The 22,925-nt window shown below is 39.1% G+C and overlaps 1 protein-coding gene across 3 annotated transcripts; it reads right to left on the reverse strand.

The window, feature by feature from the left end:
- Positions 1-3,030: 3,030 nt before the first annotated feature.
- Positions 3,031-20,571, reverse strand: LOC107278869 (uncharacterized ATP-dependent helicase C29A10.10c). Of its 3 annotated transcripts, none has more exons than XM_066304259.1 (22): positions 20,278-20,571; positions 18,710-19,088; positions 17,976-18,092; positions 17,686-17,768; positions 15,482-15,632; positions 15,246-15,394; positions 15,028-15,158; positions 14,821-14,943; positions 13,601-13,674; positions 12,680-13,264; positions 12,450-12,561; positions 12,228-12,365; positions 10,083-10,379; positions 9,723-9,996; positions 8,424-9,637; positions 7,945-8,344; positions 6,965-7,860; positions 6,807-6,872; positions 6,601-6,726; positions 5,874-6,118; positions 4,346-5,789; positions 3,031-3,544 (listed from the first exon to the last, which is right to left on the reverse strand). In XM_066304259.1, exons 6-21 carry the CDS (start codon positions 15,250-15,252, stop codon positions 4,361-4,363), a joined length of 6,117 nt encoding a protein of 2,038 aa, XP_066160356.1. In that variant the 5' UTR covers positions 15,253-15,394; positions 15,482-15,632; positions 17,686-17,768; positions 17,976-18,092; positions 18,710-19,088; positions 20,278-20,571; the 3' UTR covers positions 3,031-3,544; positions 4,346-4,360. The 3 variants fall into 3 exon arrangements, with proteins under 3 accessions (XP_066160356.1, XP_066160354.1, XP_066160355.1); XM_066304257.1 differs by having other exon boundaries at positions 12,444-12,561; positions 15,486-15,632; positions 20,278-20,556; XM_066304258.1 differs by having other exon boundaries at positions 15,486-15,632; positions 20,278-20,524.
- Positions 20,572-22,925: the final 2,354 nt, after the last annotated feature.

Here is a 22,925-nt window from a genome sequence, read left to right on the forward strand (position 1 = left end):
TCCGAGGAGTAGGCTTTGTCCGTGCCGTCGAGGATGCCTGTGGAGTGGTGTTCCCGCTGCCGTTCAAGTCAAGGCTTAGCTCCTGTTGTCTTTCTTTCTTTCCGCTGCATTTATGTAAGACTTTTATGATGTTTCCATCACAGGTAACTAGTCACCTGTGACGGGTTAGGACTTAAACCCGTTTGAGGTGAGGTAACCTCACCTGTGACGGGTTCTATTTTCAACCCGTCATAGGTGACTAGTTACCTGTGACGGGTCGCAGCCGGATGCCTCACCGATGACGGCATCCCGTATGACCCGTCAAAGGTGACGGTCATCAGTGACCATTTCGTTTGCCCGTCACAGGTATCCCGTCAGAGATGTGAGAATCTGGTGTAGTGTTCGGCGCGGCCATGGCGTGCCTCGCGCTGTGGCAGCTGTGGCGCGCCGCGCCGGCCGTGTGCCTCGACGCCGCGATGGCGTACGAGTTCTACAAGCTCAGCGTCATGGCGTCGGATCTCCGGCGACGGGGCTTCTCCCCCGACCTGCTCATCCGGCTTAAGTTCGGTGAGTTCATGATCGCTATTGATTTCGAAGTACTACATGATCCAATGCCTCAATGGACAATGGCGATATTAGATTTTTTTTTACTCGCTCCGCTTCATATTTTATTAATACTATAAATTTAATCAAAGTTTGACAAGTAAAAAAATCAAACTTATAATATGAAACGGGGGAGTAGCTTTGTAATCAAGCCTAGCGGACTACCACATCTCTCTTTCACATTATAAAATGTATGATTTTTTTAATACATTAATAATACATAGATTTATATATGTATTTATATGTATATATGCTTCATGTATGTATGTTTAAATATATATGAATATTAGTGAATCTTAGAAGAGTAAAGAGTACGTTAAAACTATAATGTAGAACGGAGTGAACACATGCATGTCATTTGGTATTTTAACTTTTTTTTTGTTAAGATCTCTGACGGCATGCGCGTGCTCCAATTGCAGTAATCACTATCATTATGCTCATCAAGGACTTCCACAAAAAGATTATTCCCCTTGATTATATCAGGTCAGTACAACTTTATAAGTCAACTCCATTTTTCCGTCAGGAAAAAGAATAACTCATTTTTGTTGGGATTGGGAGAGGGAGTAAGACAATGCATGCATGCATGACACGCAACACTCACACCAATGTAACCACACGTGTGTACGACCCCTACTACATACAGTATATTGCGGTACATAAAAAAAATGTGCACAAATTATATATCCCAAACCAACCAGACAACCATATGATATCTATCTTCGTTATAGTTAAAGTTCGTGATAAAACTCATTTTGTAGTATATTTTCTCGTCAGTTAAACTATAATCCATTTGCCTCATATGCATCCTTATTTTAAGAAAATCAACCTTTCTAACTTTTGGCTAATAATTAAACTATGCATACCACGTCATATTTTAAAGTGTTTTTATGTTACAGTAAATTGCATTGACGATACACGAACTTGTGAGATGAGTGCAATCTAGTGCACGGAATTGTAAAAGTCCGTTTTGGTGCACGAACTCATCTAGTGTGTGTGAACTAGGGCCAAAATAACATTAATCGCTAATCTTATTTAGGTGTTGCTTAGGATACTATATAAATATATAGGTTGCAATTTAGATATATATTTGTTCAATAAAAAGATAGGCATTGTGATTACAGAGGAAGATATGAAAACAGAACTATGATACATGGGATAGAAAAATATGAAATTCAGCATTTCAAATGACGAAGGAAAGTAGAGACCAAGTATAAGTATAGCATGTCTTATGCATACTCACTACTAATCAAGATTAACTTGGTAATATTAACCTTGATAAGCTATGTTTGTCCTAGTTCACACGAATTAGATAGGTTTGTGTCTCAAAATGAGCTTTTTACAAGTTCGTATATTAAATTGCACACATCTAATAAGTTTGTATATCACTAATGCAATTACTTTTTATATTGGTGATATATTATGAAAGAAATCAATAATCAAAATTTTAAGTTAGAGACCACGTAAAAAAAGCTTATGCGCCTTACATTTTTGGAGGGAGGAAGGTTGTGTTCTTATTGACTTATTGTGATGTTGTTGGACATGTCAAGCATGCAGTTGAAGTAATGGCGCGTTCGCGAAATGCAGTTGAAGTTATTTCATGCCTAATTGCTTACGCAGTTCCTGTTAACCATGCGACGCAGGCTGGCAATTTTCTTCATGTATTTATCTTCAGTCTGGTGGGAAATGAAAGGTTTGAAGAAATATGCAAAATATTGTATCCCTCTGATCTTCAAGGGCTTCGACTTTGAGACCTCAGAAGAATATACGGCGTGAGATGGTGAGATGGTGAGATCCTAAAAAAAGTTGGAAGTTTTAAAAAAAAAAGTTAGAAGTTTACGTGTGTAGAAAAGTTTTAGATGTGATGTGATGTGATGGAAAATTAAAAGTTGGGGGTAATTAGAGGTGAACTAAACACGGCCTTCGAAACAACCGAACTGGTCTTTCCCCTCTTATATAAGTTTATGACATTGTAAAGTAGTAGAGAAAAAACAAAGAGACGGAAAGTGCATGACAGTCTCAAGCTTTTTTACTCGTCCTATTATGTCTATCAAGGAATTCTCTATTTTTCAAAATTAGGATGTACAATCAGATGCCCCTGTCTGGATCATATTTTCATTCATATTTAGGGTGTACGTACAATGAGATGTCCCTACGTCAGTGATATACTTAAGCACCAAGTTTCTTCCCAGATATTGGATAATGCACCTGTCTCATGTGCTGACTGCATGCCTGATCATGTCCCACGCAGTTAACCTGATGGCCCATGGGCCGCTTTGGGACTGAGCTGACGGTCTGATGACCCATGGGCCGTTTTGGGACTGAGCTGAAGGCCGTACCCTGTCTGGGAAAATGTTGACACTGATTATCCTGTGCTTATTCTGTACTGCTTTACCATGTTAAGGAACGCAATCATTTTAAAGTTTGTAAAGTACTACAAGTACTGATGAATTTGGAGTCCAAACAAGAGGAGCTACATTGCATCAAGCTTTCACCCTGGTCGGAAGATGAGCCACGTCCTTTTTTTTTCATTTTGGACATGGACAAGCATGTGTATGGTTCCGTCATGTTCATGCTATATGTGCACTATGTACAGATAATTTACAGCGCAAAATTGGCTTGCATATCTACAAGCATCATCTCTGAACTAGGCAAAAGACACAAGCAGCATCCAAAAATGACCTTCTATGTTGTCTAAATGGGTTGTCTTGTTTGGTTTTTCACATCCAGATTGGGCGGTGGTCGGCAGGGAGAAAAGCTCCGAAGAACAATCTATCAATGTCAGAAGAATTCCTGCTCTCTGAAAATCACTTGCTATGTTAGCTTATGAGTCTCAAAATCCAAGTGCCTCCATGGCGTCGGTGGAGAAATCACATTACAGCAACCGCAGAACTCATGAGATGAACTCGTCGGCATGTCAAAAAAGCTACAAGGGTCCATGAGCGGATAAATGATCTGCTGCCACCTGAGTTTGAAGATAAGAGTATTAGCTTCAGATAATTGAATCGATAGCATGTCAAAATATCCAGCACACAGCAATTAAGTGAACCACCAATAGGTGGAACGCAGATGCGTTCCAAAAAAAGTGGAAATTGTATCACAAGCTGAGGTTCCAGGATCACTGATTTACATGTCTAACTGAGCATATAAAGCTTAGTGGATCCAAAGTACAAACGCATATCCAACTGTATGGGGGCTGGTCAAATTAGTAGGAATAGCTGATTAACAGTTATAGGGTAAGTAGAGCCTCCATACGAGTATTTAGAGGGGGATATATGTAGAAGAAAATAATAGCAAATCCAAATAGACCAGGAACATGATTGGTACTAACTATTACTCCCTCCGTTTCAGGTTATAAGACTTTCTAGCATTGCCCACATTCATTAATGAATCTAGACACACATATATGTCTAGATTTTATTAACATATATGTGAATGTGGATAATGCTAGAAAGTATTATAATATGAAACGGAGGAAGTAGCTCATAACAGACAGGCTACTACCACTACTAGCTAAGCTTCGGTGATTTCTTCCAATTCTATTTTATAGTCCTTAAATGTACTGCAACCACAGGTATGGAATTTTGTATATAGAGTGCAAGAAACGTTTGCATAAAAGAATATAAACTTCTAAAGTCAACAATACTGACTTCCAAATGGAAGGATTCCCCCTCTGTATCAGGTTAAAAAAAAGAGCAAACACTAACTTCAGAACAGATTAACTTTGTTATAATACAGCAAATTGAAGGTAGCATGAAAAACTTACCTTTGCTGCAGGATCTCATTTTTGTTTCTTGGAAGGACACTTTGAAGAAGGCTTCTTTGATGATACAAGAGCTGATGAAAGTAATGACTCAATATCCTCCCGTTGTCGCTTCCTAGATGCAGTCAGATGATTTTGACGAGTTGCAGTTAAGTTGTTTTCTTTTAGTTCTGGCATTTGGCTACTTTCTTCATCAAAAGACGGAAGTGAATGGTCCACTTTATTTGAGTTCCCAGATCTTGGGTGCTCAGAGAACCTCCTAGCCTTTTTGGCCTTACCGGCCATTTTCTTCATTTCTGAGTTTGTTGGTGTACAAGCACCACCATTCTTATTGGCTGATTCCAGAGTTGCCTCATGTTTAACTGAGGAATCAACTTGACTCGAATTACCAAATCTTGGTTTTTCAGAGAACTTCCTTGCTCCTTTAGCCTTTTGTATTAACTTCTGCATGTCTTGTGCTGGTGGAGAAGCATCAATTTTCATGACTGTTGCTTTTGTATCATGATTTTGTGAGCCCTTCACATTTCCATTATCATATTTTTTGTTGACATCCTTTCTAACCTCAGAATTCTGAAGAGAATCTTGGTTACATAAGGTCTTACCAGCATCTGTATGAATATTCGGTTTGACAGGTTTATTCAGTTCCCTCTGCCTTATAACATTAGCAAGCTCCAGGCTATTATCATTATGGATAGTCAGCCCTTCTCCTTCCTTTTCCTTTCTCACCGCATTGTCCTGGTCAGTATCCTGAATTACTGGTTCCTTTTCCTTGCTAGATTTTCTATGGAAGGGTTCATGAGCTTTTGGACTCTTCCGATCCCAGCGTGATGCTCTTTTTGCTTGGTCATTTGGTAAACGTTCATTTGCTGTTTCCACAGTCCTGACAGTATGTCTTGCATGTTCTTTGTGGGGTCGTGCATCAATTTTCTGTGAGTTGGTCATACTGTTTTTTCCACTTTCCTTCTTCTTACAATGACTTGTATAGTAGGTATGCCTAGAACCATGAATATCTTCTGAATGTGAACGAACTTTCTCAAACAACGAACGGTATGGCCTATTAACTGAGATGAACAGATTCCGTTCTTTAGCATTCTGTAATAAAGAAGCCCAATGTGAATTGGTCTGCAATGTCTTTGCATTTCCAACTATCCATAGAGAAAACCTGGCACGTGTTAAGGCAACATTCATACGTCTCACGTCTGCAACAAACCCAATGCTGCGCGCTTCACCAGTGTGATGTCTGCTGTCTGATGAATTAGAGGCTCTAACAGTCGACAACACCAAGATGTCAACTTCACGACCTTGAAATCCATCCACGGTATTTATTTCCATCTCTGCAACAATTTCAGGCCCAAAAAAGGAATTGAACCTTGAACGCAGTAAAGAGAGTTGACTCCTATATGGAGTTATGATCCCTATTTTCCTACAGGAGAACTCTGATGGATATCTGTTCATGAAGCAAGTATAAAGTCTCACTTAGCTACAGAATGAAAATCCTTAAGCATGTAGTTGAAGAAGAAAATATTGTTACCTGTTCTTTAAAAATCCCAGTATTTCAAGTGCAGCTTCTGCTTCGAATTGATTACAGAGCGATTGTGTAGCAGCATTTTTCCCACACTGCTCACGGCCGTCAGCTACGTCAAAGAACATGTATGGACCAAGACAGTCATGACCATGGAATGGAGCTGACTTGTCAGCAGCCTGAGCACCATCCAGCAATTTATTTTCATAGAAATGCAACGATGGGAATCTGCTGATTTCAGGATGCATTCGGTACTGCAGTCAAAAATAATAATTGGCATAAATCAGCAGATGGTTTACACTGACTGCTCTTCTCACATACAGATGTACGTAGCTGCATACTAAAAGACATTGGAACTCTGTATGAACTATGAAGTATGGATATATTTTTAACATACGAAAAAAAACAAAATCATGTTGGTTCCTTTTAATCATGTTAACAACTGAGTCTGTTTTGTAAAAATGGTATGCTAAGGTTTGCTCATATATAGGAATGAGTCCATGCACAAAATTAGCGCATAGAACTAAATCTCAGGAACCAGTCTAACAAGGGCATGGGACCATGCAATCTGACACAAGTAACCAAGCATCACTGAGCTACGATATAGTATTTTACCAAATCAAAAATAACCTGCAAAATTTCCTGTTTACTTCACTAATCTTTACTTCCACACTGCAAAATTTACAGATAAAAAATCTATACTATAGAAATCACGGAGCATATCACGGAAAATAACCTGTTTGGTGAGCATAATCACTGGATAACCAGCTCGTTGTAGGCGTTCAAACATACTACACTCATAAAGAAATTTACTAGCCAATCCAGACATCACCGTAGCAGGTAGCTGCTTTGGATCTCCAACCTTCAAGCAAGACATCAGTAAGCAAAAGCAAGTGCCATACAATTGCATGAAGGTGTAGGAAAAGAAGTAACAGAAATTACCATTATACATTTAGTTCCTTTCGACTTGAGTAGCTGAAGTGGAATCAAAGTTGCAGGCTCAAGAGCCTACAGAATAAGCCCAAACAAACTTAGTTTTAATTCAATAAAACATAGTGCGATCATCATTTAGAAGAAAAAAGTTAGTATTGCGATAATACCTGTGCAGCTTCATCAATGACAACAACGTCAAACAAAGCATGCTCAGAAAAATTCACAAATTTATTAGCTGAAGCGGTTTCCGAGCAAACACTATAAATGTCACCTCCACACCCACTGAGTGTTGTCACAACAATTTCTGCTTCTCCAAGAATTGACTTTCGCACTTTGTGCTTAAGAAATCTGTTTTCATCAGCTATTTTCTTTTCACGTGCATGAGCAGTGGCAAGTTCGGCAGAAACTTTCCTTTTCTGTGCATACAGAAAGTTGAGCTTTGCACCAATTGCATCATCAGAAACTTCATCTGTCTCGTAATCACTGGGAACAAGTGAGTCATTTTCTGTTTTATCAGCCTCCAATAATTTTCGCCTCAACTCATAGTATCTAATTCTGTCTACAATCTTTTCCAAATTAGCCCTAAGTGAGCTAGAGGATTCAGTATCAGATAAACTTTTGCTATCATTATTCTTCTTTAACTCATCTGCCAATCTTTGCTCAACAAGTGTGTCAATAAAGAAAGGAACTGAATTAGAATGAACTGTCTTCGCATTGCCAACCCGTACTATATAAGGCTTGTACAGCTTTCCATCAGTGTCATACAATCCTTCGCTAAGTCTTGACACAAGTTCATCAACTGCAGCATTTGACTGCGCGCATACTAAAACCCTTCCTTTTGAAAGCCGATCTGTTGGGACTTCTCTCTGAGAATCGTTTATAAGTTGTTTTGCAAGGGCTGCATCCTGCCAAGCTCTAGTTACTGCAACAGATTGGCTTAGCCTTGGTCTTGGCTTGTTAAATTCAGCACTAGCGAAGGATTCATTTCTTTGTGAGGAGTTGGCTGCATGTAAAGAAAGCAAGGCACTCACAATTGCAACAATAGTCCTGGTTTTACCAGTACCTGCAGAAAACACAAGTGTAAAGTTTCCTTTGTTTATGCCTGGAATTGTGACAAATTGCTGGTAAACGTAACTAAAGGACAAACCTGGAGGGCCCTGAATAAGAGAGAGATCGAATTTTGCTTTCAAGCTTGTTGATCTGATAGCAATACTAACAGCTTCAAGCTGGCTGTCATTGTATGATGACTTCAAAACTTTTCGCATAGGGTGTGAAAGTTTATCAAGATGCACTTTTCCAGATCCATGGTGGATTGACTTACAAGAAACAGGATTTAAGATTACTGGAAGCACTGGTATATCATTCAATGATGAAAGCGCACTGAATTCTCGAACTTGAGGAGTCATGCTCATAATCCTATTCAGGAACCACTTACTTCTTTCAACGAGAAGACGTTTCACTTTATTTAGACGTGCATTCTCATTAGAGAGAAAGAACTTTATTACAAGAATTAACGCCTTGGTTTTATCACTCTCACGCCGGTCCACCTGAAAATATAGTAAATGTGTTACGCAATAGCAAAAATACTTTGTTGGGGCAACAAATATTCATGGGCAACAAAAATACCTTTCCAAGCACATGAACTTGCTGTCCAGAGCTATTCAGTGGATCCTTGCTGAGCAATATTAAATCATTCTCCATACAGTTTTTGGATTTCAGACAGTCGTTTTTATCTGGGCGGCCACGTACAACAAGAAACTCATCAACCCTTTCAACTGAGAGGATAGATATGGAGCCGCAATTCATGTCTTCAGCAGGGGTTTCTACATAAGCATTCTGCAACTGAGCTTTGAACTCTTCTAGAACAAGTGGCTGGAAAATCTCAACATATTGAGCTTGTGAATCAAAGCATACCGGAATTTCTTTCAAAGCAAGTTTCTTTATTATCTCAGAAGAAGGTAGACCAACAACAGCAAAATAATCCATTTCCAAGATGTTCTTAAACCAGCTGTCCAGTTTAGGAGGTTTCAGTCTTCGAGAACTAGCATCTGGTCTTCCAGAAGTATGTCTCTTTTCAGCAGACAAAGGAAGCTGGACTACTTGTCTTTTAGGAACCAATAAGCATGACTTTGTTAAACGAATTTGTGGCTTTCGGCAGCTATCAAGTGCATGTTCTAAAGGATCATCTTCGTCATCAGATAAATCTCTGAAGATTGATTTAAATTTTTCAGCACCAGATGACAAATTAGAACGCGATGGCTGAGAAATGGTGCTAGCGGGTGGTTTAATCTTCTTTGGTAAAAGGGAAGTATCATTTGTATTCACTGGAACAGTTGGAATTTTTGCTCTACCCAATCCTTCTTTGGCAGCAATTATACTTCTATCTTTTGATACAGGTTTAGAAGATGCTACAATATCACTGGCCGGGCTGCAAATCTGTTGTTTTAGTGACACGTGTCTATCTTCAGTAGGCATCCTTGGTTCAGAATGCTCGACTTCTTTCTGCATATCTGAAGTACCAGATCCATCACTATCTTTAACTGATGACAAAACATCCTCACCAGACACATCAGCTGTCAATGAATTTTCTTCACTATCTGACAGAAGAATTATATGTTCAGTACATGTCGATCGAGAAGACTTCATGGTTTCAACATTGTCCCTGCCAGTATTTCTCTCCTGAGCCGTCTGAGTAGCTGGAGAAGGAATACCAGCAATTGGTTCTGTGAACATTGATACACCAGCTACCACTCTCCTTTCCGATTTTGCAGAAGCCTCCTTGGACAATGCAAGTTTGAGATCTGAAATTTTCTCGCTGAGTTCATCGATATTGACTGCATCTGAAAGAATGGTATATAAGTTGCTACCAAACATTTCTTGAAACATCTAAACAACATACAGAACTGAAAATATTAGAGGTCTAACCATGTGAAATGATACTACCAAGATCTTCAATGTAGTGTTGAACAGTACCACCAAGTGAACCTTTTAATATTTTAATTAGAGATAGCATGCACTGCTTCCAATGTCTAATGATTACAAGGAGTGATGATTTGCCCCAATTAATCAAGTGAAAAAGCCACGTAATATCAGTAGGGTCCAGAACCATTGTTGGCACGCCACATGACTTGGCAGAAGAATATGAAGAAACCCTTTCATACACAAGGGGAACCAACTCAAGCAATCGAACACATGATATCTGAAATAAAATTGAGATCATGATGAAACAAAGAAATGAAGATGTGCACAGCAATAATACAGTAAGTCAAAGCAATAGAGATGTACCTGACACTGTTTGGTATTGATTAGATCATCTCCCTTTCGCAGGCATGTGAAAATAAAAGGCCAGAGAGCTCCTGAAAGCAAGGTGCTGAACTTCTCCCAAGAAATAATGTCAACTGAATGTTGTGGTAGGTTGACTGATACATTTGAAAAGGACTGGCGCAGGAAACCCCCTTCAAAAGGTTTTGCTTGCAGTGCAACTGAAGGTTGTTGAACAACAACATCCTTTAATAGTTTGCATATGACAAAAAACAAGTGATGAAGACTAGGAAAATCTGCCAAAACTGATTTTGTTTCCACCTGAACATTTCAAATAAGGTAGAACATGATTATTTCCAGTTTAAAGAAAATTCTCAAAAAAAATTCCAGTTTAAAGGAAAAAATGTTTGGACTGAACAGCTACAGAGATTGAAATAATATTTTTTTAGACCCTCTCAGAGAACCATGCTTATATTGGAACCAAAGAGATTGATAATCCTCACTCCTTAAAATGAGCAATGCTATTTTCCTTCAGAAACCCAGGTAAATAAATGAAGCTTTGAATATCAAATAAATGTTTCTGTGTTATTCATGCAAAGGATCAGTTTCCTGGCATAGTGATAACCAGAACAAACTGGATTTCCTGGGCTAGATTTGGAATGCTTACACGGCAGTCTATTTAAAGTTTAAGTCTGAATCTTTTTATTTTAGAATACAAAGTCTGCAGTCCATGTCCACCCACTTCTTCAATTTGTGGAACATATACTTGATATAACAACAATTAGTTCAACCATTAGGAAATGATCGCCAAGTTTTGCCTGCAAATCACGCTTAGCAAATTACTTGGGTGCATGTTTAGCAAATGGATTTTGGAGGCATTAAGTTCCATAATGCACAATATGTATTATAACAGTTGTGACTAGAAATACTTTGCTCAACCCAGACAATTTGGACGTGAGCGTTGGAAACTGTTTCTTGTTTTGAGTTTTGACAGCCATAACAAGGAGGTCTGCAACAAGTTAGTTGCCAATTTGCAATTTTCAGAAAGATTTGTGACTAATATTTGGAAATGCAAGACATAGGCGACGATCACGTGTGTGGAGACATCTGGCAGGCTACTTTACATCTGAAAGTTAAGCACTTTCTTTGGCTGGCCATCAGAGATAGAATTCAGTCCACTTCGCAATTAACTAAGAAAAAATGGGGGGGAGAGGACAGCTGCACCCTGTGCCACAGCTCAGAGGATGCTGATCACATTGTTTTCACTTGCCCTTTGGCCACTTTCCTGTGGTGTATTCTAAGAGATGCACTAGATTGGGAGCCCCTCCCTCTTCTTTTCAACAGTTTTTTGAAGAGTTTGTTGGCTTACCAGGACATAAATCTAATAACCTGTTACTAATGTTGTTGGGGGCGTCAGCCTGGGCACTTTGGCTAACCAGGAATGACATGATTTTCAATAAGAAGATCCCTTCTACGCCTCTCACGCTGATCTTTCGAGTGATTTTCTTTTTGAGACAGTGGCGTAGACTAAGGAAGGCGCCAAGGAACCAGTTGGAGCAGTTGGAAGAGAAGATGATGGCTGCCGTGCAGTTGCTAAGATTGATTGTGGGATGACATGTTATCACGGTTCTTAGGGCTTTGTTTTTTTGTGTTTTGGCCTGCGTGCAATCTTTTTTCTCAGCTATAAAGCTGATGTAAGGATCACTACCCCCCCTGTTTTTGTGTAGCTGTTGAACTGGGTAACCCCCAGCGATGTAAAACCTCTAGCTTTCAATATAAGCTGGGCCGTTGGCCTTCTGTCTAAAAAAAACATGCTAAAAAAATTGGTGCCAAAGCAAACAATATGAGACACTAATATGACATCTATTGCGGAACTATTATTGAATGAACCATTAGAAACTAGCAAAGATGAATCATCAAATGAACTGCAATGTGAAATCTGTTTGCAAATCTCTGTGCTCTGATCTTTCATGGTATTCATTGGTTTGTAGTTGATAACTGGACAGTCTCATCAGGCAATTGTTTCTTATTCAAATTTGAGCCTAAAACTTTTAACTATTATTCCTGGTGGGGTTCCTCCTGCCAGCGCCAGAAACCTGTACCCACCAGCCAGCAACCAGGAAATTCCCAACATCAATAAAAATAAATGTAAAAAAATCAAAATCTTACCGATTGAACTGCATATCTTAGACCCAAAAATGTGGCAGTCAGGGAAGATGCACTCGAGCACAGAAATTGAAGCCCAGATGTCAAACCCCGTCCTTGTGACGCAAGCTCCAAGACAGCTCGCCCAACTTGCCGCAGATTCTACAGTGGGTATAGCAAGAAGAAGAAATACTAAGTGCTCAGATGCGCAAGGGGTAGAATGGAAGACAAGAGCAATACCCTTACATCATTATGATCAACTAGTGTCAAAATCAAGCTTTCCGCCATCATTGATTCCCAAGCCCATTGCTTTAGAAGCCCACGTTGCTCAATTTGCATGATGACATGAATGGCAAATCTAGAAAGAATTCAAGTGCAATATACTGGAGAAATTCAGGATTTATGGATTACAATAAGTACGAGATATGGCATGGAAAGATTTTAAGATGAATAGGAACTGGTAAAATAGAGTCAACCTTTTAAATATTTTTAATAGCAGGGTACAAGATTGTGACACCTTGAGAGTATTGATACACTCCTTCCCAACTCCACCATCATCTGCACCATTTGGGACTTGCCATGAAAATGTTGGCAATACTTCTCCAGCATGTGATGACAACCAATCATTCACAGGCACTGAAGACTCTGTAGATACTCCAGGCTCCAACACAGAAATATGAGATAGAGCCCAAAACACTGCTTTTGAAAAGGCCATGGGCAGTTCAGAAGGTTCCAACTGAACCATTATGAGGTACCATAACAAAGGGACACATCTCCAATCCTTGCATTCCCGACATGTCAACTTGTACAGAACATTGAAATCATTCCAACAGCCGTAATCCATCTCTTCAGCATCACAGAAGACAGGCAATTCATCGTCATCATCAACAAATATGACAGAATTGATTACATCGCCCTTTGTGAAAGACTCATACTTCATTTTAAAAGAGATCAAAGCAGAAGCATCAGAAATTATGAGGATATTGATGAGATCGAGTGCAGGTTGACGCAAAGAATTATGTAATGATTTGTCCTTTAATGAGCCAATCAAAGATGGTCCCCTGTACAGAATCCAGGTCAGGGGATGATATGCAACAGTAGAGAAATAAATGTAACCTCATAATAGAAATTAAATAGGGAAATCCAGCAGCAAATAAAAACGGAGGTTAGCTAGAAACAAGAATACAAGATATCGAATATGTGGACAATGATATCTAGAAGTGGGCCAACTTCCAACAATGGTTTTCATACATGATAAGTTTTAATAAAATATAGAAGCAGTTTTGACTTCAGCGGTTCAGCCACCATAGTAAAACTTGTATAGTAAAACTTGTTTATTGTCATCCAACGAGTAGGATATTTGCCACGTTGTGAAGAGAAGTATGTTTGGTCCTTACCACATATGGACACATTCAGATGCTGGGCAAGGAGGGTTCATTGTGTACCCTCTTTGTACAATAAGAAGAGCAATCTGGAAGGAAACACGGAAAAACATCAGGGCATTAAATGGCAAGTGTGCATAATAAATATTCCAGTAAACCAAGACTGCGGGGAGGTTGATGATTGGTACAGTATAAAGTATGTAGAAAAAGGCTATTTTCTTTTGTTGTACATAGCTTGGTCAGAATTTCATATTTAGTTAGTTATAAATAAGTATGAAAATATTAATGTGAAAGGAAATCTGTAGTTTTTATAATATTCCTAGAAACAGTGATAGAATGCATTCTAACACTGTGGACTTACATGATATTTTCAATGTAACCTACCAAAAGGTTGAAAGTTCAAACCACAGGCTTAAAGCACAGCATCAACTTAGGAGAAACAATTATAACTGTCAACTACCATGTCGCACTACAAAACTACTCAAAATGATTTGTTGCATTTTCTCCTTGCAATACAAATGTAGTACTTAGATAATCATGAGCGCAGGGAGGCACTGCAACACTGCCTGGGCATCTAGGCGATTTAGAAGCCATCTTAATCGACACCATGTAAGCATATAAACAGCATGAATCAGCAACTACAGCAGGAAAAAAATCAGCATGCAGCAGCAATTACAGAGGGAAATGCAATCTCTCCTTCCCTCCCTCCCCCTTGCGTGTCCTCTGCTGTTGTAACCCATGGAGCTGCCAACGACAACTGTTACCAGTGATTGCGATGGAGAGCAGCAAGCACACCAATCATGGTGAGTGAAAAAATCAACAACAAAGATGACCACAAGTACAACAGTAGTACTGACAGCAATATTTAACTTATGTGGAATAATCCTTTCAGCACTGAAGGAATAACAGACCACAAAACCTAGAAGGCTCTAATGGCTTTCCATGAATACTTCTACTCACCCACCTCATCACCAACTGTAGCAAAGTCGATGACTAATATATGTAATCAACTAATGAAGTGGGTATAGGTCTTGTACTGTTTTATACAGCTAGCATCTTTAAGATTTGAAGTATGATATCAAACAATGTGCGATATTACAAATGGTTAAAAGTCCCAAATATGCTGTACTTAATAGTAAAAATAAGGGAATACAATCAAGTTATTTTTAGTAAGCATTTACATGGGAAGTCAAATAACTAAAGTGAATATCCAGTTAGCAACAAAAGAAGCTAACCTTAGTAGCGGTTTTTCTCATCAGAGAACTGAAGTTACTACTCCGAGTTACTTGATAAAGAAGAAAATACAGTATGTTCCTCCTTTGCTTTTCATGATCACCGTCTTGCAGTGCTTCAAGTGACTGCATACAAGATTGAGCACATCATAATGCACTAATGATCAGTATATGCGAATATCATTGGATTCAAAGGAACAACAAACATGCCTGGAGAAATGGGAGGAAAAGGTCAAAAATTTCTTTGTGGCTTTTCTCATCTCTAGTATGAAAACAATGGCCCAACAATGTGTTCCGCATGACATTAGGTGATAGGGTTGTTCTCAACCAAAGTTTGCAACCTAAAACAAGAAAATGTGTAAGTTTGCAACAGGAAAAGTTCATCATAGCCTCATAGGACAGCAAAAACTCATAGTAGTTACACTTACCAAGCATTTCAAATGATGCTTTCAGGCAACTAACAGCACATGATAAATCAGATCTATCATCACTGACATGGTTAAGTACAATATTCAGGAATATAGGGTATCTCTCCAAGATTCCATCTTCGAAAGCAGGTGCATCAAGAAATCCAAGGCTGCAAAAACAAAGTCAATACATTGACAGGTAAAAAATTGGAAGAAGCAACATGGTAAGTCATATGTAATACATGTGTTAAACTTACATACAGTGATTTAAATCCAAGCCATATATCGGCTCTTTTGAGCTGCACCCTAGGCCTTGGAGATTCTGAAGTAGATGGAAGAACTTCGGCTTCCAAAAAATTAATATATTTTTGCAGTAAGGGTTGCAAAGGGTCCAAGTCAACTGCTTTCCTGCATATTACTGTTAATGTTAATACAGTTATAAGAAATTAAAGCAGACAAATCAGACCAAATGTGTTAAAGCCATACAAGGCTAAACCAATCTCAACATGCCTCCTGGCATGATATTAGAGCACTTGATCGAACACAACTTGTACATTGAGTTGAATTATAGAGGTCAGATCCTACTACAGATTTCAACATACTTAATATTCTTACTAAACAAAAAAAATATAAGTGATACTAATGGAACATTGAAGATTGAATCAAATGTAAAAGGAATGGCAGGGAGAACTTTCCAGTGTTAAATATGGAAAGAGGCATTATATTATCCAATATGAGAACAAAGCATTTGATTCTTCTTGTAGATTAAAAGGGTGCAAAATCTGAAAATCTTATGAGTAATCAGCTAAGGTATTACACATAACACCACCTTGTGGCGTGAAACAGTTTTTGGTCCATAAAATTAATAGTTGCCAACCACTATCTAAGTCAAAGCCAGAAGCAAGTCCATTAATGGTACAAGTTGGATATAATCGTGGTTTCCATCCTGAAGCTTTTTCACGGCATTATGTATTATACCCACAGTTTCAGACTTCCGTTTCTGTTTCCTAAAACCATCATATCTTTCTAAGAAAAAATAACCACAATCTTTCAAACAAATGTCCTTAATTGCAACGTTTTTGCATGTAATCACTGTTTTGGATCTTGCTAAGATATCTTAAATAAGGCTCTAGGCCTGTAGTTAGTAATTAGGGGTGGGCAAGAAATTACCGAAAACCGGACACCGAGCCGAACCGCACCAAAGTGGCGGGTTTTGCGGTCTACGGTTTTTCCATCGGTTTTTATTTTAACGTAGCTCGGTGTTCGGTCATCGCGTCGGTTTCTTCAAAAGAATAAATCGGTCCACCGAGAAAACCGAGGAAGGGACAGCCCAAGGTAATACAACTATACAAGGCCCAACTCATCCCCTTCCATCCAGCCCAAGAGATAGCGCAACTTTATCCAACCCTAGCACCGCCCAACGAGCTCGTCCTTGGCTCCTCGGCCCTCGCAGACGACTGGCCAGACGGCTCAGCCAACCATAGCGGTGGCAGTCAGATATCGATCAATTCCTCCTTCATAGGCCAGCAGGTGCTAATCTTGGACTCCTGGCTTTTCGATTCTCTGACATCTTGCTGCCATCTTGCTGTTGTTCTGGTTCTATGGCCAATGGTATATACTAATACTCTTAATTTCCCCTAAGATGGATGATGGAACTTCTTTTTTTATATGTTGTTGATTCCTGATTATTGTTGGCAGCGTGATGAACTGATGGAGTGGTCAAAATCAAGTTCGGTATAAACCTAACCCGAAAGAACCGCACCGAATTAATTCGGTTTAAAAAGGTTCGGTTTTAATTTTTCTAGGAGGAATTTCAGCTAGCAATTATGTGAAACCGATCTTCTACTAAACCGAACAAACCGAACCGATAAAACCGGAAAAACCGAACGCCCACCCCTATTAGCAATTCTATCTCTTATCTTACTTATTTTGCCAAGAGCTAAAGAGTTACGTGTCTATGAAACAAGGTGACTGGCTTTCCAAAGCTTAATTTTGCTGTTGCACAAACACTATGTAGGAGTTAAAGCAGAAAAAGAAGAAAAGATTGGCATTTTGATAATTTTGGCATGTTTTCATGACCATATAGGGCATGCATGGTTTAATGCAAATTTTGGCCACGGAAAACATCAGTAGTCAGATTGGCAAGTATTTTTGTTCAAACATTGTAATGATCTGGGGAAAACAAGGGAAATGGGATCCTGCTTAAATATGGTAGCAAATTAAATGTTCGGTGTATAGGTTTAAAAGCTGTAAATGTAATATGCTATTAACAAATATCAGACTATGACAAAGTCAAACAGCATCATCAAACACATGGTTGGAAGCTTCCACCTTCAGGCACAGTTCTATGACATTGCCTAACTATTCCTACATGGTACACTATGTAGATGCATTTCCGTGTATGGATCTAATTGGTAACTTTATTGATTCAAAATGAACAGGAAAGTGGCAAGCACATTACCTCAATTTCCCCATAGACCGGGCTAAGCGAAGCCCAATTGCTCGAGCTTTACAACTTTTGAAGAAAAGTAATGCATAAACACCCTACAATTGTAAGTTCGGAGATACTGTGAGACAGGTGAACTTGATAGATGAGGAGGAAAGAAACTTAATATATACTATTTTGAGCAACAGCCCAAAAACCAATCGGTGAGAAGTAAATAGAGTATCCTGGTTTAATAAAAAATAGTATCCTGGATTACTTGATTATTTAAAAAACTAAGTTTATCTTCAAGGAAAGAAGTGACTTACAGGGTATTGCTGATTAGTAGAAAGGCTCACTTCAAATATTTCATCAATTCTTTCAATGAATGTCTGGAACTGATTAGCCAGTGACAGGTCATCTAACAAAATGGGATACATCAAAACCTGCAAATATAGAAGAGCAATGGTTTATCATGGCTGCATGAAACTTAGGGTTCTGGTTCCTAGGTGATGGTATATATAACAAATGTGACTCGTTAAGATATTGAAATTGCTTGATAACAGAAAGTATCAAAGGAAAAAGAAAGAAAGAAAATAAGCTGCACCATTACTGATCAGAAACACAGGGGCAGACTAATTATGTGCTGCTTGTATTCTCAGTATTAGCAAAGTGATTCTGAGAATTCAGAGAACAGGAATGCACATGATTCAATGGATACCAACATCCTGCTAATCAAAATAAGCCCAACTAACTCAACTGGACAAATGCCATTATATTATATTGATAGATAAAAAGAGCACTCTATTCAGTTCACTCTAAGAGCAATTCTGTAAGCCACTACATGTCTACAAAAGCAATTACGGTGAAAAGGGTCAAATAAATACTAGTGCCGAGAGATTTTGTACAACGTTGGTAGCCGTAGTGTGCTGTTATAAATATATATGCATGCAAAAGGAACATAAACAGAAAAGGAAGAAATTAAAATGTTTTAGAAGGAATTTAGTATCTTTATTTGAGGTATATGTGGAAAACTAAAAAGTATCACATAAACGATACATACTTCAAACATTATGCTAACTTCTGCATCATGGCATGAAGGTTTGTACTCCTTTAATTGTGCTTTTGCATTCATCTGCCTAAGATGTTCTGTAACCCTCTCTTCATCGAGAAGCCGTAACACTTTCAGGAGGGCGTCAACGCCAGACCGATATTCAGAATCAAAATCCTTCTGTGCCTGGTGGTGTTCGCAAACACATTGTGCGCAAACATTCAGCTCTTCAGAAATCCGTTTCCATATTGTCCTAGGAGGTGAGTTTTCCTCTTGGTCATCAAAGTAACCAAGGAAGGTCTCCAGAAATGGTCCCATAATATCAGCATATCCACACCAAATATGCTCTTCTTTTGGCAAACTTCCCAGAAAATTAAAACAATGTGAAAACCTGCAGGTGGTTACACAAACATCAAATCTCATTAGGACTGTCAAGCGAAATTTTAGGGCATGTCTTTGACTCTTGACTCTAGAAACAAGGCATGTTGCAAGAAGAGCAACTGTCCATTTACATAAATTTTGATGTTCCAACACAGCTAAATTCCAAATAAACTAAATGTCTTTTAGACACAAACATATACATTATATCACATTTCATGTGGTGTAAAAACTTCAAGCAAAATAATACTCTGTGACTTTCTATATGCCTTACATTTGAAAACTCACATCATTGTTAACTAAAAGTTACTTCAACCAAATGACTACAAAGTACAATACAGCGTTGGAGGCGTACAGCAACAAGCCAGTAATCTACACTCTTTAAAAAAAAAAAAACTCTAATGGTGGTGGTGAGCGGTGAATCTACCACCACCCACCGACATGTGGGGACTTGAAATTGGTGAATCTGCCACCACCAACTCCCACTATAAACTGACATGTGGGTTCCATTGAACAGTGAAGCATGTAGATTATTCATTCCCAGGCTATGGAAAGAGAGAAGAAAAAAGAACATATTCAACGTCCTTGCAACACATGGGTACTTCGCTAGTGTAAGAAATAGTGGCAAATGGGATGACCATAAGGGAGTAGTGATATATATTTGGTCCATGATAAGTCGGACTTCACACAGCTATGTACATTTCTAATCAACATTACTCCAAGAAATGCTGTTGACATCCCAATAAGTCTACATTGTAATCAAATGATTGCTCAGTTCTGCATATCGATAGCACATACCCCTAACAAGACGGAGTGACAAAACTACCAATAGCATAAGTGCATAACAGTGCTCACGCTCAAAATGATAATGAGCCCTGCAGAGGTTTCCACCCAATATATCAATCCACTCTGTTGTCTGAAACGAAGGTGAGAGTCTATCGGCCCATAGCAACCTACATTCGCATTATCTAATCAAACAACCACGCAAACAAAACAAGCGTGCTAACATGCAGCTACCCTGCCCGATTCGGCGATTCCCCGTCAGCACAGGCGTTACTCGTCGTCTCGCTCCGATCAGCGGAAAGTCCTAAACCCACACACCAAACACTAACTAAACCCGCGCTAATCCGCGTAGAGTACGTTACGCCCCCCATCGCCGCGAAGTGATGTGTAGCGGAGAGCGATGCGTGGCGTGGCCGTACCATTCCTCCTTGGCCTGGTTGAGGCGGCGCTGCCTGGCCGCGGACGGCTCGCCGCCGCCGCCGTCGTCATCGGCCTCCTCGGCCTCCTGGATCCCGCGCCACCGGTCGGCGAGCTGAACCCGCCGCGCCGCCATCGCCATCGCCGCGCCACCGATCGGGTGGGCCTAGGGTTCCGACGAGGCGGCGGCGCGCGAGTGGGGGAGGGGGGGATTCGAAGCGGGGGAAGGGGAGGGGGAAAGGGAAGCGGCGGCCGCGCGAAGTTATGGGAGGGGGAGAGGGGGTTAGTGGGGGTGGGGTGCGCGTAGCAGATTTCCGGGGATTTTCGGCGCTGCAATTTTTGGGGGGAAATCCGCGAGAGCCCGCGGGCGTTCTCGCGCGCGCCAGGAGCGGGCGGAGGAGACGAATTGGGTATGGCCGCATGCCCGTATGATCGTATCGTACGCCGGGGTTCCGTATATACTTTGGCTGCGTTCGTTCTTTTAGTTGGGATCTAATCTCCTGCGCACAACAAAAAGAACGACTTATTAGCGTATTTTTTTAATGAAAATACGTTTTTTTAACAGCTTTCGTATATAAACCTTTTAAAAAACATATCAATTAACTAATTAAAAGGTGTGTATGGAAAAACGAGAGAGATAAATTAAGAAACTCAGCTGCCAAACACAACCTAATATGACCGTATCTCAGCCAGCACCAAGTGGGGAAAAAAAACTTTGGCAAGATAATACTACCTCCGTCCCATAAAAATTACATTTCTAGCTAATTTAAGACAAAATAGTAGGATTGGAAAATAACCACAATAACCTTATTTAATGAACCCACTGTATGCACACATTCCATATATACAAATGATTAAAAAGAAGTTTGAGAGAATTAACCCATATAATTAGCATACTTAATAAAATTACAAGCATTAGCAGCCCAAATTACGTGGGATGGAAGGAAAGTTATATAGATGAATCAATTGGTTGGGCCCCACATGCCTAGAAATACAATTTTTATGGGATAAAGACTTGGATCTAGAAATACAATTTTTATGGGACAGAGGGAGTACATTTATAGGATGGGTTCAGTTTGATGGCAAAATTGACCCTACCCAAAACTTAGCAAAGTTTGATGATGAAAAAAATTAGTAAGGTTAGAAGGTATGTTGTGCGTGGTGTGATGTTCGGTTTGATGTCTTACCAATTCTTTTGTGGGAGATTTTAGGAAATTATCAAAATTTGTTATGGAATGGTATGATAAGGTATTTGAATATGATTCAATTGTTTCATTATCATTTTTTGGCGTCAGTGTCGCGTACTAAATTTTGGTTGGGTTGAAAAATAATACTAGTGGCAAACTGAACAAGTCCTTGAACCATGGTATACTTATATGCTCTTGATTGGATTTTTCGATCGTTGTTACTAGTATTTACTACATTACATTACATGACGGCGCAATAATGAAAACTTATTGATTCACAATCTTTATATTTGGAGATATTACAATTAGTTTTTTTTAAGGATAATGATGATGTTGCGGATAATTCGGCAAGAGATTTTGCTAATCCCCAGCTCTATAAATATGTGCTAGAGCATCTCAAAAGATGTCTAAAATTAGGCACCTAAAAGACATGTGTTAGGACTAACCAAAAATATTAGGCTCAAAAATCACCCTCATCTCCAACAGTATCCCATTACTTGATTCCAAGAGAACTTTAAAATCTACCATGTCATCACTGGTGGGTCATCTTAAACTGATTTTTCTCCAGTTGAGAGTGCATGGAGGTGCCCAGAATTAGCTCATATTTGGATAGATTTTGGATGCACCTAACTATTGGACCTCCTTTGGGAGCCTGTTGGAGGGGGGTGTGGTTAACGGGCGATCGATCACTTGGAGCGATCACCCCCTATCCCCTCCTATACGCTCCTCTCCCCCTTTCTCCTCAGTTTCTTCTCTTCCTACTACACTATAAAATTTTAAAAAAATAAAAAACAAAGTTGGAAAAAATTATGTATAGAAATACTATATATAAAAAAGTATTTGAATTCAAATTTAAAATGGGTATGTAAACTTTTGACTTATAAACTTTGGGTCTATAAACTAATATTTGAATTCAAATTTAAATTTGAATCGGGTATGTAAACTTTTGACTTGTAAACTTTGGGTCTACAAACTTTAGATATATAGAAATACTATATATAAAAAATATTTGAATTTAAATTCAAATTTGAATCGAATATATAAACTTTTGACTTATAAACTTTAGGTCTCTAAACTTTAGATGTGTAAACTTGAGGTGTACAAATTTTAGGTGCGTAAAGTAGAAAAGCAATGCGGTGCTAAAAAAGGAAACCACATGGAGGAGGGCTTAGCCTTTTCGCGTTGGAGGGTTGGTTTTACCATTAATTTCTGAAATTTAACTTTTAGAAACAGGATTAGGCCTCTCTTGGAGATGATCTTAGAAAGTACATTCACATATGTGTGAGTATGACACATGTATAGTAGTACAAAGTGCATGCATCTTTCGTGTAATAGAAATAAAATAGAGTTTACGATCCAAGTTAGTAAACCACGAGGTTTTGTCACATGGCATAACTCCGCTATTATGGTTTTGCATACCACATCGCTAATCAAATTTTAGCACAATAAAACATGCTTACGTT

This window comes from Oryza sativa, chromosome 9, assembly GCF_034140825.1.
Source record: "Oryza sativa Japonica Group chromosome 9, ASM3414082v1".
NCBI classification, from domain to species: Eukaryota; Viridiplantae; Streptophyta; class Magnoliopsida; order Poales; family Poaceae; genus Oryza; species Oryza sativa.

What these genes read in the sequence shown, in the direction of transcription:
- LOC107278869 (XM_066304257.1), bottom strand. Translation starts at nt 20,417, where the DNA reads ATGGCGATGGCGGCGCGGCGGGTTCAGCTCGCCGACCGGTGGCGCGGG. An exon ending in TGGCTTGGATTTAAATCACT is followed by an intron (nt 15,395 to 15,485) that starts GTATGTAAGTTT and finishes TTGTTTTTGCAG; the next exon opens with CCTTGGATTTCTTGATGCAC. An exon ending in CTATTAAAAATATTTAAAAG is followed by an intron (nt 12,562 to 12,679) that starts GTTGACTCTATT and finishes AATTCTTTCTAG; the next exon opens with ATTTGCCATTCATGTCATCA.